Source organism: Peromyscus leucopus, chromosome 3, assembly GCF_004664715.2.
Source record: "Peromyscus leucopus breed LL Stock chromosome 3, UCI_PerLeu_2.1, whole genome shotgun sequence".
NCBI lineage: Eukaryota > Metazoa > Chordata > Mammalia > Rodentia > Cricetidae > Peromyscus > Peromyscus leucopus.
Window position 1 is genome coordinate 20,256,290 of NC_051065.1, and position 18,225 is coordinate 20,274,514.

Sequence of the window (18,225 nt, forward strand, 5' to 3'; positions counted from 1 at the left end):
AGGCAGCCAGTGGGCATAATCCAGTCAGCAATGCCTGAGGCAATTCTTACCCACGACAGAACAGCTAATAAACTACAAACTCACATACAGTTCGTGTTTTTCTCTTTTCCTTGGACCTGTTATTATCCAGAGTATTATCCTATGCAAGGCCATATGCCTGACTCAAACTGCTCAGTCAGGAAACATGAGTGGTCCAGAGGAGGTGCCATGTGACACTAGAGAGTCACCAGGCATAGGGGAGCTAGAGGTTATTCTCACTTTCTTAAGTCCACCATGTCCATCTTGTTTCCCATCACACAAAAAAGCAAAGGCTTGGCCCTTCAATAGACCACTCATCCCGTTAACCACAAGGAAACAAATCTCACAGATTACTTCACACTAAAAATTTTGGATTTTGAAAAAGCTCAGCTGTTCTCCTGAGTCTCCAGACTGTTACTTATTAAAAGGAAGGCTCAGCCATATATATGTGTTTTCCTGCAACAAATCACTCTAATTTGGTATCAAAACTGGAATCCCATGTGGACAAGCATATAGAAAACTTATTTCATGCTCTGTGTTTATGAGAAGAGTGATCAGGATTTAGTTTTGTTTCCTCTAATACAAATCACCAAGTAGAGCATCTACCGCCTTGGCTTTCTCCTCTCCCAAGCTGTGTTGTAGAGTATTATTTTAAGGTGTGTTACTTTTGTTTATGTTGCATTTGTTTAACTCTGAAGCTGTGTTACTGTGCCTGTCTAAAACACCTGACAGTCTAATAAAGAACTGAACAGCCAAAAGCAAGGCAGGAGAAGGATAGGTGGGGCTGGCTGCAGGGGGAGAATATAGAAGGAGAAATCTGGGAGGAGAAGAAAAAAGGAAGAAGAGAGGAAGGAGAAGGACTTCAAGGTCCAGCCACTCAGCCACACAGCCAGATATGGAGTATGAAATAAAGAAAAGATATACAGAAATAAAAGGAGGTAAAAGCCTATGGGCAAAAGATAAATTAGATAATTTAAAGTTGAGATAAGCTGGCAGGATACAAGCCAAGCTAAGTATTCCAAAGTAGGAATAAGCCTCTCTATGTGACTTACTTGGGAGCTGGATGGCGGGCCCCCAAGAGAGCAAAAATCCCCAACAACAAAGCTGCTCTGTGATAGATGCAGTTGGCCATTCCTTCCTCTCCACGCCCAGCACTGGCACACATGTATGGAGGAGAAGTGGAAGGATTTGAACCCAGTGTTAGGGCCCCTTTGTTCCTACCTCCACTCTGAACTTGAGGTCTACCTCTGTAGATAGGTGCTTTTCCTGTGACTAGTGTGGAAACCTCTACCCCTGCCTCAGCTCTTCCCTTTCTGTCTAATTACTTAGTATTAACATTACCTTTGTGATGTTTCTTTAGGATTTACAGATACGATTTACTGTTATTCTTAAGTGGAACAAATAAGTACCAAGGTTAGAAGCAAGACCAAAGTAAAATTGGAAGGAGGTAGGAGTGAAAAATATTGCCTGCTGAGAGAGAGGGATGAAAGTATGAATTGTTTATTTGAAGTAGGTACCCACTCACAGGCATGGGTGAGGCAGGCCTCTTTTCCTGTGGGGATCTTGATTGTAATTTGGGGATGGTACTTTTTTCTCTTTCCGGGTGCTGTAGTTCTCCTAAACGAAGATCAGAGGGGTTGTGAAATCTTAGCTTAGTTTTTCAAATCTAAGCATTGCCTGTCTCAGGGAGTCTGGGCTACAGATTAGGGTAGAAGAATAGAGTGGTGGAAGCCAGGAGCATCTCCCTAGCTGGGCTTCAAGAGGAAGAAGCATTGAACATGGACAGGAAGTGTGTTCAGTGGGTAGAATTCTTTCTCACTATGAGGGAAGCTTAATTTAGACTTCCAGGCTATGTACAAGACACCGGGTTTATAAAGACTCAAATTAATAGTGTTACTCTTTTCATCCTGAGCTCCAAATTAACTGAGAAGACCAGGAGTGAAACAAGCAAAGGCTGAGCTCCCTTCATTACTCCTAGTAAGGGATGAGTGGAGAAACAGAAGCTACTGTGAAGGCATGCCTGCTCTGTGGAGAAACAGAAGCTACTGTAAAGGCATGCCTGCTCTGTGGAGAAACAGAAGCTACTGTAAAGGCATGCCTGCTCTGTTGAGAAACGGAAGCTGCTGTGAAGGCATGCCTGCTCTGTGGAGAAAGGGAAGCTGCTGTGAAGGCATGCCTGCTCTGTGAAGAAACGGAAGCTGCTGTGAAGGCATGCCTGCTCTGTGAAGAAACAGAAGCTGCTGTGAAGGCATGCCTGCTCTGTGGAGAAACTGAAGCTGCTGTGAAGGCATGCCTGCTCTGTGGAGAAAGGGAAGCTGCTGTGAAGGCATGCCTGCTCTGTGGAGAAAAGGAAGGGACTGTGAAGACATGCCTGCTCTGTGGAGAAATAGAAGAGACTGTGAAGACATGCCTGCTCTGTGGAGAAACTGAAGAGACTGTGAAGGCATGCCTGCTCTGTGGAGAAAGGGAAGCTGCTGTGAAGACATGCCTGCTCTGTGAAGAAACGGAAGCTGCTGTGAAGGCATGCCTGCTCTGTGGAGAAAGGGAAGAGACTGTGAAGACATGCCTGCTCTGTGGAGAAATAGAAGAGACTGTGAAGACATGCCTGCTCTGTGGAGAAACTGAAGAGACTGTGAAGGCATGCCTGCTCTGTGGAGAAACTGAAGAGACTGTGAAGACATGCCTGCTCTGTGGAGAAACTGAAGAGACTGTGAAGACATGCCTGCTCTGTGGAGAAACTGAAGAGACTGTGAAGACATGCCTGCTCTGTGGAGAAAGGGAAGCTGCTGTGAAGGCATGCCTGCTCTGTGGAGAAACTGAAGAGACTGTGAAGGCATGCCTGCTCTGTGGAGAAAGGGAAGAGACTGTGAAGGCATGCCTGCTCTGTGGAGAAACTGAAGAGACTGTGAAGACATGCCTGCTCTGTGGAGAAAGGGAAGGGACTGTGAAGGCATGCCTGCTCTGTGGAGAAACGGAAGGGACTGTGAAGACATGCCTGCTCTGTAGTTTCTTTCTCCCAGAAGCTAGATCTTGGGGCAGCTCATATGCAATGGGTTGATACTTTTCTTCATGTTACTCTAACCCATCTGGAGATTATGCTAATACCAAAGGCTCAACTTTCCCCTCTTGGGAACATTAATAAATCAGTTACATCGAATGAGGAATATTGGCCAGTAATTTCTGCCTACCAGGCTTCCTACAATTCTATCTGTATTTAATGATGAGTTCAAAATCCAGCTACTCTTAGGCAAGCTCTTCCTTCTGGAAAGCAAGGGGAGAGTGCGTATTTCTCCCTTATGGTATTATCACAAGGCCCGTTTCTTTAGTTTCTGATTTAAACTTTTGACTGCTTAAAAGAGGGTCCCACAAACCACTGGCCTACTTTCCAAGTCCTTGACTCTTGTTTTATGCCACAAGAGCTAAGTATGCTTTTCTTCCGACTTTTTAAGTTGTCATCATTTCTTCTAGTTAAAGAAACGCTTAAAATTGCATTTTGTTTACTTAGCATGTGTATAAGTGTGTGTGTGTGTGTGTGTGTGTGTGTGTGTGTGTGTGTGAGAGAGAGAGAGAGAGAGAGAGAGGAAGAGCCACTGCATGTGTGTGATGTGGGTAGACTAAGTCCTCTCCTCCTACCATGTGGGTCCTGGGGATGGAACATTGGTCATCAGGCCTGGTGGCAGGAATTTTTACCCATTTAGCTGTCTTGCTGCCCTTCTGGATAAATATTTTTAAGGTATATTTTTGTTTATTGTGTTCGTGTGTCCTGCTTTATTTTTGTCTTCCCTTATGCCCAAATAACTTCTTCTCTTCTTTAGCATCCTCAGGCTATAAGATGCCTTTTCACTGAAGAGTTTTAATGTTAGTCGGTACAGTATAGATGGCAGAAGGTCAGAAAGGCAAAACAATGGCCAGTGGGAGTTTCTAAAACAAAATCATCAACAATTCACCCATTGGCTCCTTCCAATAGAGTATAAATAATACAAACTCTGCCACTGCGAAACACTAGTTCAAAACAGTGTCTGCTAACAGACATGCTTGTTTCTCACCTTGTGTCCACGAGGGCAGCCTTAGGATGGGATCAAGTCCCAGGATCTTTCTCAACCCAGACACAGTCAGTATTTCCCGTGACTCTGAAGATGTGTTCTCTTCAGGTATTCCTCCTGCCATCATTTTAGAAGGTTCTTGGCACTACGTTACCTGCACATGTTGTATTTTCTGTCCTCTTAGGGGTTTTATTCACTTTCCTCCAATTCCTTTAGCAACACATTGTTTTCCTACTAAGCCATCATTTTTCTGGCACTGTAGTTTACTCCTTTGATGTGTCTTCAGAGATCACTGCATTTTCTCCTCTGTTCAGAATCCACTTGCTTATATTGACACACACACTTGCTCATATGCATTTCCTCCGAGAGGGGCCCTGGGGGTCACTATCCATACCCCATTTCATTGCTTTCCAATGTACTATGGCAACATGTACTTGGTACTTGGTGTTTTCTGTGTGCTTGTGAATATTTTGTTCCACCATTATTCTTTATATTAAGTGAACATTCTCTAATGTAGCATGTTAATTTTTAAATGACTTTTCACTATTATTTTGAGCCATTATCACAGTGGTTGCTGGAAAGCTTACCATGTACATTATAACTTCAAATTCCTATTAACACAATTCTAATGAAATAGAGGAATGTCATTCCCATATATGTCTATTCCCTTTGTTCCTCTTTAATGCTATTATTATATACACAGTATATAACAAATGTTACAAACTCAGGGACGCATTTATAATTGTTACTTTCAAGGATTTTACATATTTTCAAGAAGTTGGGAGAAGAAAGGAGAGCAATTATGTTCTTACAGCTTTTGTTATTTAACATTCATCGTTCCCACTTCTGGTCTCTTCATTTGTTCCTGCAGCTCTAGATTGCCTCTTGGAGTCATTTCCTCAGGCACACACAGCTTTGCTGCCTCCCACCCACCCCCTTCTTGCTGCTTTTAGAAAGTAGATTGTATTTCTATATATTATCGGTCCAACAGCACAAATAGAGATACTGTGTTTATACAGCTGCTTTTTAAATCAGTTAGAACTTCAGAAAAAAATATTTCTACAGTCTCCATGCCTTCTTTCTTTTTCCTGTGTGCATTTAACTTACTGTCTGGGCCACTTGATCTCAACCAGGAGAATGTCCTCTAGTGTTTTTATTTTATTTATTTAGTTTTGGTGCTGCTGGGGATAAAACCAGTATGTTAATCAAATACCACTGAGCCCTGTCCTCAACACCTGTCCATTAATATTTTCTGTAAAATGGGTCTGCAGTAGGAAATAACCTTAGTGACTGTTTGTGAACATCCTCATTTCACCTCCACTTTTGAAATAGCTTTGTTGCATACTTTTTGATTGGCAGGTATTTTCCATGCTGGTCTTCCTGTCATCATTGTTTCTCACAAGGGGTCAGAGGTCAATCCCCTCAGGGGTTCCTTTTTAGGTGAAGATTCATTTTCAGGCCACTTCCAGGGCCAGTTCCTTGGTTTTTGCTTTCACCGTTCATATTGTGATCTGCCTCTAGAACTCTGTTTATCCCCTTTGAAACCTGTTGACTCTCTTGGTTTATAACGTGACTCATCAAATCTGAAATGCTTCCACCTATGAGTATGAGTTTTTTATTGTCATGCTGTGTGTTAGAGTGTGTTCATGTCCATTGGATGCTAATGTCCATGTATATGAAGGGGTGTGTGTGTGTGTGTGTGTGTGTGTGTGTGTGTGTGTGTAGGCCAGAAAACCACATCTGATGTTATTCACCAGACACTAGCCTTCTTCCTCCCTCCCTTCCTTCCTCCCTCTGTATTCCCCTTCTTTATATTCACTGGCCTGGAACTTGCCATGTAGATTAGTCTGGTTGACCAGTAAGCTCTAGTGACCTGTCTGTCCTCAGAGCTGGGATTTCAAGCTTATGTCCTCTCTCCCAGCTTTGTATGTGCATTCTGCATACTTTACCATCCCTCCAGCCCTCCATCTGCCATAGTCTTAAGATGAATCCAAGGTAAGGCCTCCATGCCTCCTGTCAGGGCAAGGCTACGGAAGAAAGCTTTCACCTCAGAGATACACTTGTCTGGAGCCTAGCCTCTTCCACAGTAGCAAAGGGAGAATGAGAAATGTCAACATCCCACCTCTCTCAGGAGCACACGTAACCCTGCAGTGCTGGGGAGTGGCATGGATTCTTTGCTTTGTCTCTGTGAACGAGAATTTCCCTACAGCTGAACTGGGAGTGGGGAATAAACGAATGTCTGTGACTCAGACCACAGACTCTTACCGTTCTTATCAAATTCTGGTAAGTTTTTTTTTTTGAAGCTTTTTTTTTTCATTTGCTGAATGTTATTTCTACCATTTCCAGAGATTTTCAATAAGAGTGTGGGATGGCGAGAGCATATGTTGTCATGATAAGAAGTGGGGCCAGTACAGGCTTCTTGAGCAGCACACGAACAGCGATTCTTAGGGAACAAAAGCATCTGTAAACATCTATAATATTGACTACTCCTATTTCCTCTGTCCCTATCTGTGTATAAACATCCTCCTCTTCATTTTGGTGTGGAGTGGGGTAATGTTTGAAAGGTATGTGTATGTTTTTCCATTTGTCTGAATGTAATGATCCTTATTTTGAGCTTTTCAGGGCATTCAAATGCCAGTAAGGAGACTAGAATTTTAAATAGAAGAATGAAAAGGGAACACTAAAGTAAAAGTCAACCCTCTTTTAAAAAAACGAATCTTGAAACCCCATAGTAGGTGACACCTAGGTCAGGGGCTGTGGAGAAGACAGGGCATCAAATCAGGGTCTGGAAACAGTGAAAGCTGAGAGGGGACCCAAGTCATCAAGAGACAGATGGCAAACGCTCCCTAGAACAATTGACAAGCCATGCCTAAAAAAGGAAACCACCTTTTCACCAGCTCCAGGTTGTGTCACAGGGTACCAGTGTCAGCCAAGGACCAGCTGAGGTAGACCCTTGCCTGCCTCTACCTCCATTCAGGTTATAGGGTCATGTAAAGCCCATGTCTTCCTCTACACTAGGCTGTGAAACTGGGGAGAAAAGTGGAAAGGAGTGGTGCCTTAGGAGAGTCTGGACCTTGCTATCCAAGATGAATGGAATGTACTAACAAAGGCTGCTTAAAAGTAAAGAATGGAGTATGGTTGTTTATTTAATGTATTTTCCTTGACAACCAGTAGGATTATAGACAGCTGCAGACAAAATAAAGAAGCTGAGTTCTCCCTGCAGTCTTGATTTATAAGGTGAGTAAATTCTACAGCAACACTCTAGTCCCATAATGTATATGAGACTACTGCACACATAATAAATATTATTTTGCTTGTCACCTCTCTTTTCCTTTTCTTGTACCACAGAGATCATTTTTTTTTCAATATATATATTTTAGCTACCCAGAATCCAAATGCCCTGTTTCAGAGGGGATCTTTCCAGTAGATCAAAGCGGAGTCACAGCCTGCCCAAACATTGTGGAAGCTGGATGTGGGGAGGCCAATGTGTGGGGTCCTTCCCTGCATTGCCTCTCACTGCTAACATGGGACTCAGTAACTCAGGCCTACCTGAGTATGGGCTTCCAGGTGGCCTTACATGAAGTCTCAAGTAGGCACTGGAGAAGAACGGGGTGGGGGAGTTAGAAGCTTGCAAGGCAGCGGTGACTACAGAGTTTAAATTCTGAGTGCAAAGGTAAAGAGCCAGAGGAAGGAAGGTCATGGCTTCTAACCAGGAAGGTTCAGTGGGTGACCTGGCTCTTTCAGCTGCTGCCAGTCTGTCCAAATTGTCCTGACAAAACCTCATGGGCTAGATGGTAGAAGCAACAGAAATTTATTTATTCATGGTCCTAGAATCTGGGAAGACCAAGTTGAAGTTGCTGGTCAATGTAGACCCTGGTTAGGGCTTTTTCCAGGCTTGCAGACAGCTGCGTTCTCACTGTGCCCTCAAATGGTCTTCCCTGGTGTGTTGTGCATGAAAAGGAAGACATACACTGTGTCCTTTTTTTTTTTATAAGGCCACTCATCTTACCAGATTAGAACTGGGGCCCCACCTTCATAACTTCTTTAAATACTATATATTCCCCCCCTAAAGGCCCTGGTCATTTAGAGCTTCAGTACTGGAATTTAAGGACATGTCACTATTCAGTTCATGGCAGCTGCTGCCAAGTGTCCCATCTATTTCCAACCAAATTCTCTAACATTTATATCAGTTCTGTAAAGCATCTCATATCTTCTGCTGAAGATTATTTTCTGTTCAGCTGAAGCAGGCTTCATTTCTATTCTGGCAACCACAAACCCAGACACGACTTTGAAAGCTGGTATCTGAATAAAGCCGTCGGGGAACTGGTGTGGGTGATGGGGTCTTGCTGGCTTCAAAGACAAGACTCAGGAGTTCGTGAGTGGGACTCTGTCAGTAGTAACAAACAGTTAAACAATTGTTCCTCTGTGCAGGTTTTTAAGGAAGCAGCCCCTGGAAAGAAGGATTTGAAGGATCAAGCTGTCACTGCTGTAGAGTAGTGTGGGTGGGATGAAGACCTTGAGGGCACTGGGTGGAGGTGGCTACTTCTGATGGAACTGGATGGCTTGAGGAGTAAGTAGGTCACAAGCTCAACCCTCTGTTTTAGCTCAAGGCATAGGTCCAGGAACTTCCTCTGGTTTTTATAAATGTCTGTAAAATGTTTCCCCCAAACACAAAGTTTAAATTCTGTGGGTTCCTGGGTAAAATTTGCTTAAGTTGTCAGTTCACCAGGTGATTTATAAGAAAGTCACAAAAGTAATCAGGACGTAACAGCAAATGGACCAGAGATGGGAATGTATAAGCTGGGGTGTACTCCACCTACCCAGTACACTGAGCACTGCTTCACAGTAAAAGGTTTGTGCTTTCCTTATCTTTTCCACTCTACATCAGCTGGCTCTACCACCAGACTTGACCATCTTGTCCTGAACATGGGGCTCCCTGCCTGAAGACCTGGAAGCGTGATACTGTCAATACTCAGTTAAGGTGTATACAAAGAGAAAATGGGGGAAAGAGTTGAAAATACCGTTATTTACTTTAGGAAGATTTGCCAAGCCTTAGCATTTGTCAACAACAGGACTGGGGCCTCTACATCCTATCTACATTTAAAGAACATTAATACTGGTAACAAGTGTCAAAATGGAAATATAAGGAATAAAAAATAAAACATACATCAGCATATGTATTATAGAGTTTAATAGCCCATTCTATATGGATCAGAGCTAAAAGTAGAATTCATATATGTCATCTTACTAGCCACTTTTAATTCACACCCAGATGCCACCATGACGCATCAACAAACACTTGACTGTTCTTCTAAGTAATAAGTTCAGAGACAGAGCCCAGGAGTCTTGGTAGCCAGGCATAAAGCTTGAGTCTGGGTCATCTACCACAGTTTCATTTCTCCTCCTGAGTAACTGTGAGCTGTTTCAGGACTGGCTTCCACTTGGGAACTGTGTGGAAGAACCACTTGATTTAAAATGTCAGATTCCAGAAGAACTATTTCCCTTTGCATTCTCTGGGAAATGACCTTGTTGGGCACTCTTTTAAAATCAGAGAGTGCATTTAGAAGGTGAAGGTCTGAGAAGAGCTCTAACTAAGCTGTGGGTGGGCTAGCCATCCATCTTAACTATTTTCACTCATGGACTCAGAGAAGGAAGGAGAAGAACCACAGAGGCTAATATAACTAACTCTAGTGCTGGTGCTCTGTTTGACAAGGTGAAATAGATGCGTACTCAAATGAAATGGAATACCCGGATGAAAAAGGCAACTTAGAAGTTTTCCACAGAAGCCTCTCTAATATCAAGATGAGGTTTATTTGGGGCCTCTTTGAGTTAACCTGTTGTGGGCAATCATCCTTTTGTCCAACCATCTAACCCTGCTGATCTCACAAAAAGGAAGGAAACTCATAACACATCATCCCAGAGCATCCCTGCATCAAAGTGATCTCACTATGGTCCTTCACCCCAGTGATAGTGGAGGGAAGCTCATATGGGTGTTCCAGGTCTCAGCATCTAAACTTATGAAGTAATGGTTCTGGAGAGAGCTGGGCTGTCCAATACAAGAGCCATTAACTCTGCTAAAACTCAGCCTTGGAGTATTAGCTGGGCAACCGAGGCACTGTACTTTAGCTCACTAAATTAATTTAGGTTTCAATTTAAAAGTGGCCACTAGGTTTGGTTGGAAAACAGTGGCACATGGATCTACTTTTTTTGATCATAAAGTTAATGAAATCCAGCAATAAGTGCTTCTAAGAAAATGAGTCTGAATTGGGACATGCTGCAAATGTAAGCTAGAAACCCCTGTTGGAAGACTCAGTTTATGTACAAAGAAAGAGAGTGAAGACTTAGTTTATGTACAAAGAAAGAGAGTGATGTCTCATTGATAATTTCTCACTGATTACATTTTGAGATTTGATTATCTTGAAATTATGAAGTTAACCGAAATATATTATTAAAATTACCAGTGGCGCCGTATGATTTCACTGGACAGTATCAGACCAGACTATTTGACTTCTCTAACAGCAACCATTTGTTGTTTGTGTCTTCTGTAGGGAATGCATCCCGGAGAGAATGGGAAATCAAGGTAGAGATTCTTTCCCTACCAAGAAAATACTTTCCAGGCATAGAAAAGTGAAACTACTGCCTTCCTCAGCGGCCTCCCTGCAGACCCACCCACTCCCAAGTTCCTCTAAAGACATCTCTGCAGAGTCAAGCCCACAGGCTGCTTTGCTCTATCCTGGGCCAACTCACGCTGCCCCCAGTTTTCCCATCACACTGGGGACCAGATCATGTCTACACGCACCCAAGGAAAGAAACAGGGGCCTGGCTGAAAGAGGAACATTAAGCTCCTTTGAAAAGACAAATCTTTCTTCAATGGCGTTTCCTTCCAAACCTCACAAAACCAGTTCAGTTTCACGTGGATGGCCTGCATCACCCCAGAAAACACAAGGATTTCCATTTCCTATTTCTTCTAGTAACTTGTGCTTCTCGCTTCTTTGCACGTCTAGTGAGTGTGTTTTGAACCAGGCATAGTGTGAAGTGCAAAGTGGGTAAAGAACACAGACTCTGCCCATAGGGAAACCATGGCCTGGGGGAGACACGTGAGGAATCCATGCAGTATAAGGAGGAACCATACTTTGACCATGGTATGAGGATGGGATTACCAAGGAAGTGACCCTGGGGCACACTCTGGAGGAAGGCACATGGGAGGGATGGCATTCCAAATGGGGAAATACAGCATGGGACATGCACAGAAGCACAAGCCTTCAAGGGTGCTTGCGAAAGTCTAGCAGTCACTGTTTGTCTTGGATGTAAGACATCAGAGATAGGCAGTAAAGGCAGGAAGTGGCCAAGAGAAAGTCCAAGTTCCCATTTATCAGACGCCATGGAAGTACAGAGAAACTTCAAAACGAACAACAGGATGCAGAAGCGTCTCCCCTTGTCCTGTTTGGCTGACACCGTCCCAGCACACTGAGATGTTCTCAGTGCACCAGGGGGCATACAGAACCTGGGGATTCCAGAGCAATCTGGACATGTCAGTCTCACTCAGCTTCATGGTGCTGTCGCTCACCAGCCATTTGCTCATCGTAGTAAACACACACACGATTGGGTTATTACAACGGACAGTTAGGGAAATACCATGCAAAACAGAGGCAACTTGGCAGAGAAATAGGCATATTCTTTCCTTACTTGGAAATAAAAAGCATATGTTTAAACTGTTTGAGGGTAGAGATAGCCTGCTCCTGACCAGAGTTCCCCATTCTCAACCTTCTTTCCCTGTGACTAATGACCTAGGCAGATGAGGAAGGTCTAAGCTACTTGAGAGGATTGTATTGATGGAGATTTGGGTCCTAAATAAACCAAGTTTTAAAACATTTTGGGGTATTTCTCACAACAGATCGTTATGTGACAAGTTAATTCACTGAGGGGGAGTGCTTATTATAGTATGTGGTAGAGGAAAGATGCCCAGACACCAGCAAGTCCAAACTACTCCCCCCATGTTTCATCAGGTCCAATGTGTCTGTGTAGGAGGGTGGATACACTAGAACTCCAGTCGAGGCAGAGTATCAGTGCTCTGAAATTGTTAGTTTGAGCTTCATTAATTTCCTGTCTTCAAACAATGAATTAAAAGAATCAACCAGTCTCTATACATTATGGTTAATGAAAGAGCTCGTGTGGGATTCATACACTGGACAGCTGCAAAAGTCATCCATCCAAGAGCCTCACTGTGCTGTAAAATTCAGTAGTCTGTCCCTACAAGGCTGCTTTTGTCACAACATTGTACTTGCTCAAACTCTACCTCGGGTACCAACCCAAGTATCCCATTTGGAAGGACCTAGTTACAGACTGCTCACTGCTGACTCTTGTGCTCCCCCTTCCTGTCACCTCACCCAGCAGGTGAAAGATGGACCCTGGACATCCTGAACAGCCAGGCAGCCAAAGGCCGAGGGTCCAACCTCTGTGGTGAGGTGACAATAATAAAGGCTTTCTTGTCTACACTCATTGGGTGTTGCTTTAATATCATGAGCTCCTGTAGGCTCCGGTAGCTGGCTTTGGGTTCAAGTCTGTATTGTGGAATTTGAACCATCACCACAAGAAAGCTCTATGGGTCTTGTTAAGAAAACAGAAAGAACTTCTGCCAATTGCTAAGAAATAAATTCCTCCCTTCCTGCTGCTTGGACCACAGCATAATGAGGGCTCCCAACCTCTCTCCACAGTAATAAAATGAACTCTGTGGGCTTTTCCTTTTGATGTATTCCAGTTTAAAAGTTTAGAGTTGATGCCTTTTCATCCTTAATTTATCTACCCTTGTAAATATTTCTGTACCATTTCCAATATGTAAGTATACACATTCTTAAAAATAATTCACTCCTTCTCCTATTTCAGCTCTATCGCTTTATGTTATGGGTTAAATTTGGGGCTAAATAAACATACCTCTGGCTATACTTCTGCAAATGCCTCTGGCAGCAAATTAACTCAAACAAATGTTTTGGCTGGCTAGTGAGGTTGCTTTTTAATGATCTTCCTGCTCTTGTCTGGAGGCCCAAGGACAGGACTCCTGAAGGGTTTTCTAGCATGGTATTTTCTGCCAAGTGAACACACAGGTCATAATGTGGCGGTTAGTTTGTTTAAAGTTTCACCACCAGAGGGTGCTACTTGTCTGCATCTAAACGTTGATATTTTATCACCTGGCTTGATGGGCCCCACTATCAAGGACTTGTCCTCACAGCAGTATTCCTGAGGAGAACTCTCTCAAAGGTCTGTAGGCAGTCTGAACTTCAAGGAACAAGATTTCTTTTCATTTTTGACATTATGTATTGACAATCCAAAAGAAAAATCTCTGTAGCCTGCACAAACCAAGCTGAATTGGTTTATGTCTGCTACAGACCAAGTATGAAAGGCTAATATAGTTCATTATTTAGGATTTTGCTCAGTGTTTATTATATAGCAAGAATGAACCCCAAATTCTAACATCCTCTTCCCCACACCAATGACACACGAAGTAAAAGGACCCTTTCCTTGCTAAATCAGCAATGTTACTTTCTAACAATGCAACTTGACTTACTCCATTTTCTGTATACACATATCTCCGATTTTCATGTAATTTTATCTTGGTATAATGTGTGTATTTGTTTGTTTATCTCTCACAGCTTTGAGAACTGTACCAGGGCTGCGTGCATGCTAGGTAAGCAACCTGCCACTGAGCTGTATCTCTATCCTCCAGCACGGTATTGTACTTTGAGGAAACATTAGGATTTATCGATCTTAACTTTTCTTATTGTTGTCTGTATTCATTCCTTGTCCTGTTACTACGATAAAAATGCCTGACAACAAGCCGCTTAAGTAAGAGTTTATTTTGGTTTGCAGTTGGAGAATACAGTCTATCATGGCAGACGGGTCGTGGGCACAGGGTCTTGAGGGGCACGGCATAAGCAAACAAAGGGATGTGAATGCTGCTGCTCAGGTCCCTTTCTCCTTTTAATTCAGACCAAGACCTCAACTCACATAAGAGCGTCACCTGCATATACAGTGGGTCTTCTTACCTCAACTAAGCAAATCTAGAAAATCCCTCAGACATGCCCAGAGGCTCATTTCAGTCAATATTCCAATCCCAGGAAGTTAAAAGTCATAATTAATCACCACATTGACTTTTAATGATTTGCATACAAATTTTCCACTTCACATTTTCTGGTATGCATAAAAGAGGTATACAGTTCCATTCCCACTCATGGACATGGAATGTACATGGAGAATATTGTTAACTTATGTGTTGTCATGTGAAGTGCCCAGAAAATCAGGGCCCAGAAAAGGTTTTCTGGAGTAGGTCCAAGATTTTAGGCTTTGTGAGACAGCTAAAGTCTCCTTCATGTCTATTCAACCAGACCATTAATAGCAGAAAAATTAGCCGTAGGTGCAGATGATTGGTAGCATCTATGCCCTAGTAATATTCTATTTCTAGAAACAGGTGGTGGGCTTCAGTTTGCTGTCCCTACAAACAGTGAATTTTTAAAAGATTTTTTTATTTGTACTTGTGTGTGTGTGTGTGTGTGTGTGTGTGTACTGGGTGCGTGCACATACATTCAAAGGCCAAAAAAGGCAATGGATCCCCTGGATCTGAATTTACAGGAGGTTGTGAGCCACCAGACCTGGGTGCTTGTTCTGTGCAAGAGCAGGATGCACTCTTAACTTCTGAGCATTTTCCCCATCCCCGAATGGTGAATCTTAACGTACATAGTCTTATTAACACCATTTGTGAAAACATCTATTCACTACTTTGATGCTGTCCACCTGCCGCACAGAAGCACAGAAACTTGACATAAAGGTTATCCACGTACAAGTTCATGGATCTCTTGGAGGAATAGCAAAGGATTCCCTCTGCAGATCCTCCAAAATCAGAGAAAAAGGGCATCTGTGGCTTTCTGGGTGTCACTCTGTTTACATCCTATGATGACCCCTGGGATATGAAGTCAACACAAAAGATGTTGACAATGTCTGCAGACATAACACACAAAGAAAACAAAAGCCAACTTTTACCTTCAGACTGATGAGTCGCAAGAGGAGTCTGTGTCTCCTTGGAGTAGGATACTACTTCCCTGGGCAGGAAATCCACCTGGGTGACCTTGGATACGCCCAGCTTGTGCAGTCTTCTTCTGTAAGTAGCAAAGGGCAAACACTTAGGAAGGTGATATGTTTATTTCAAAAGACCCGTCAGCTCTGAAAACACAACAATAAACCCAGGTTCCCTCAGCTTCTCAGGATGGTGTCAGGCTCATGGCCCTAACTGGATGGGTGATGTCACATCACTTTCTCACAATGGCCCTCCACTTTTCTATCTGTAAACTGAAGTCCTGCTCCAGCTCAGGTGAGGCTTCCACTCTGAGCATCTCTGATTATGCTTGGAAAGCAGGCTTATAGGGAGCTTTGTTTGCAATGTAGATTTTAGCTTCATGGGGTGGGAGAATTTTCAAGTTTGAATCAGAGGGAAGTGGATTCCATGGTGGAGCAACACACTGTTTATCAAAGCAGCAGCAGCAACAGCGAGAATCCTATTCCAAGGCAGAGTATGCCAGGTCTCATTTACCCATAAGAAGAATGACCAATGTGTGAATGAACATGTTTGCATGGCACACTAAGATAGCACAAATGAATGAAAAGAACAATGGGCTCAGACTAATAGAGTCCCAGTTTAGTAATCCCAAACTAACTGTGACCATGCGAGTTATCATTTCTGAATATTTATACAATATTTCAAATGTTTCCAGATGTGTCTATACCCACTATGTCATCTGTCTTCATGACATTTCTGTGAAGTGTGGGATGTCATCTTCTCTACATTATATAAGAAAAAAATCAGCTCTAGTGTTCCAAATGCCTACAATTTACAACTGGTGGAACCAGGGTTAAAATAGTATTGACCCCAGGAATGCATATGCTATTATTGACCCCAGTCCTCATCCAGTGCTTCTGCTAAGCCAAATTCCTAACTAAGGTTCTTAATGGCGAGTGTGAGTCACTCCAAATATCTGGTCCTCCCAAGTATCCATAGAATAGCCATCCATGGAGACATCATTGCCCATGAGAAAGCAATCCTGAACTCACTATCTGTGTGTAGCTTGCACAGCCACTCAGCCCTCCATGTTTCAGCTTCCTCATCTTGGAGAAGAGAAAATGGTGCCTCCTGTTGTGAGACTTCCTGGTAGTGCATAGGTACTATGTACACTCGAGGCATAAACCACATATATTTTTATGTATATGCACATACACAACTTTCAGATATATGTATCTTAGAATGGTTTCTTGAACTTTATTTTTAGGATACAGAGTTAGCAGTGGCATTGGACATATTCTAGAATACTTCTTCAAAATTTCCAGTTGGATACACATGTGAAGGAGGAAAAAGAAGAGAAAGGCATAATCATCCTTTAGTCAAAGCTCCACACTCCTCTCTAGCTAAGAACAATAAGAACACAATCATGTTTGTTATGGTGCTCTGTCACTACACGTAAAGGTTATGGCTTCATTTCTTTTTGTTTTTTAAATTATTAATAGTATTGAAAGTATGACAGAGAGTGTACACCAAGGCCAGTAACTTCCATGGATATTTCCCAAACATTCCATAGGAAACAAAATTTCTTTAAGTTTCCAAAATGGTTAGCATGGACTCACAGCAGATATAAGCAAACAGATAGACAAATACTGCTGTAGAGAGCAAGCCTGGTTGGATATATCTGCAGTCCAACACAGTAAACCCAACCACAGCCCTTGCTACACACAGGCCTGATCCGCCTGGTCCCAAAACTTGGAGCTCTGAATGAGAAGAATGCACCAAAGGTCCTGGCTCATCCCCCAACTCCAGTCCTACATACCTCCTTACAGTGAATTTTGATTTACTAGCAACAAAAATTACCAAACTAGGTAAAAGGCTTAGAATCTGAAAGAAACTTAAGGAATTATTTTAAAACCTTCTTGGGTCTAAGATGAACATTTTCCGTCCTCGAGTGCTTCTTCTTGATACAAATGAGGAGGAAAATGTGAATGGACACACCAGGTCTGCTTGCAGCAAAGCCCCCTGTCCTGTTCATTCACCCAACTCTTCTTCCGCAGGTTCACTAGGGCAGTTGTGATCACAAGGTCAAGGAATTATACAGAGATCGCCTAGGTTCTAACCTTCCCACCGATGTGTATGAGGCCCAGGGATCTCCAGGTACCATGAAGTGACCACTATACTTGCAAATAGTGTTCTGGGCATCTTGCTAACAGGATGTGTACTTTAGGCCTATCTTGTTGGATATTGAGAAACAGGTCATAGGCATGCGAAAACTAGTACATAATTCGATAATTCATTATGATCTGTTCAAACCACTCAGGCAATATAGCTTGAGAAACTCCATGGGAAACAGGTTCACATCCCCCCTTGCCACTCACCAACCCAATCAAACAATAGGGTAAGATGAATAGCCAGCCCTTTCAAGCCCCATGATGTGAACTCTGGACCCATCTTCGAGCTTTGAGGTTAGATGAGGTTAGAGCTTGTAAAACCTGTAGTTAGGGCTTAGCATATTGTGAAGCTCTTGGCTCAGGCAACTTGGCTTTTAGTGTATCTTTTTGACTGATTATGATAGTGTTTAATTTATAAAACTTCAGAGGAGGCAGATTCATGAATATTCTAAATTTAAGATTTTTTTAAGTCCATGGGGTTGATTATCTCTGGCAGTAAAATTTAAGAACTGTACTCCTATTTTTATTTATATTTATTTATTCATTTATTCATTTACTTTGGTAGGAGTACCATGGTATGGGGTTTGGCTGCTCCATTTGCTTTTGCATCAATTAAAAGTATCACTATGAAATTTCCAAGTTTTCGAAACTTAGCCTGAATAAATGAGTTTATCTAACTAAAACAAAATATTTTCTTGTTTTAATAATTATTGAAAAGTTTCAAGCAGTCTTTCAGTGATGTTATGTTTGGGAGATTAGGGCCCTAGCTCAACCCACGCCACCACAAGCAAATAAAAGCTGAGCTGTCATCCTGTTGATCTCCCAGGGCACTGATCAGCTGGCAGCTTGGCAAACGGTGGTCCTTCACCCAGAGGGTAGACCTGTCCCAAAGGACTGAAAAGTGTAAAGCAACTCTTATAATACTTCGCAAGATATTTTGGGTAGATTA

The 18,225-nt window shown here is 42.6% G+C and overlaps 1 protein-coding gene across 7 annotated transcripts in view; it reads right to left on the reverse strand.

The window, feature by feature from the left end:
* Positions 1-18,225, reverse strand: part of Dync1i1 (dynein cytoplasmic 1 intermediate chain 1) — a 312,403-nt gene that overhangs the window by 207,893 nt on the left and 86,285 nt on the right. For all 7 annotated transcript variants that reach the window (XM_028869831.2, XM_028869834.2, XM_028869832.2 and 4 more), the window contains one exon: positions 15,093-15,208. In XM_028869831.2, the coding sequence (XP_028725664.1) occupies positions 15,093-15,208 (116 nt within the window). The remainder of the gene's footprint in view (positions 1-15,092; positions 15,209-18,225) is intronic.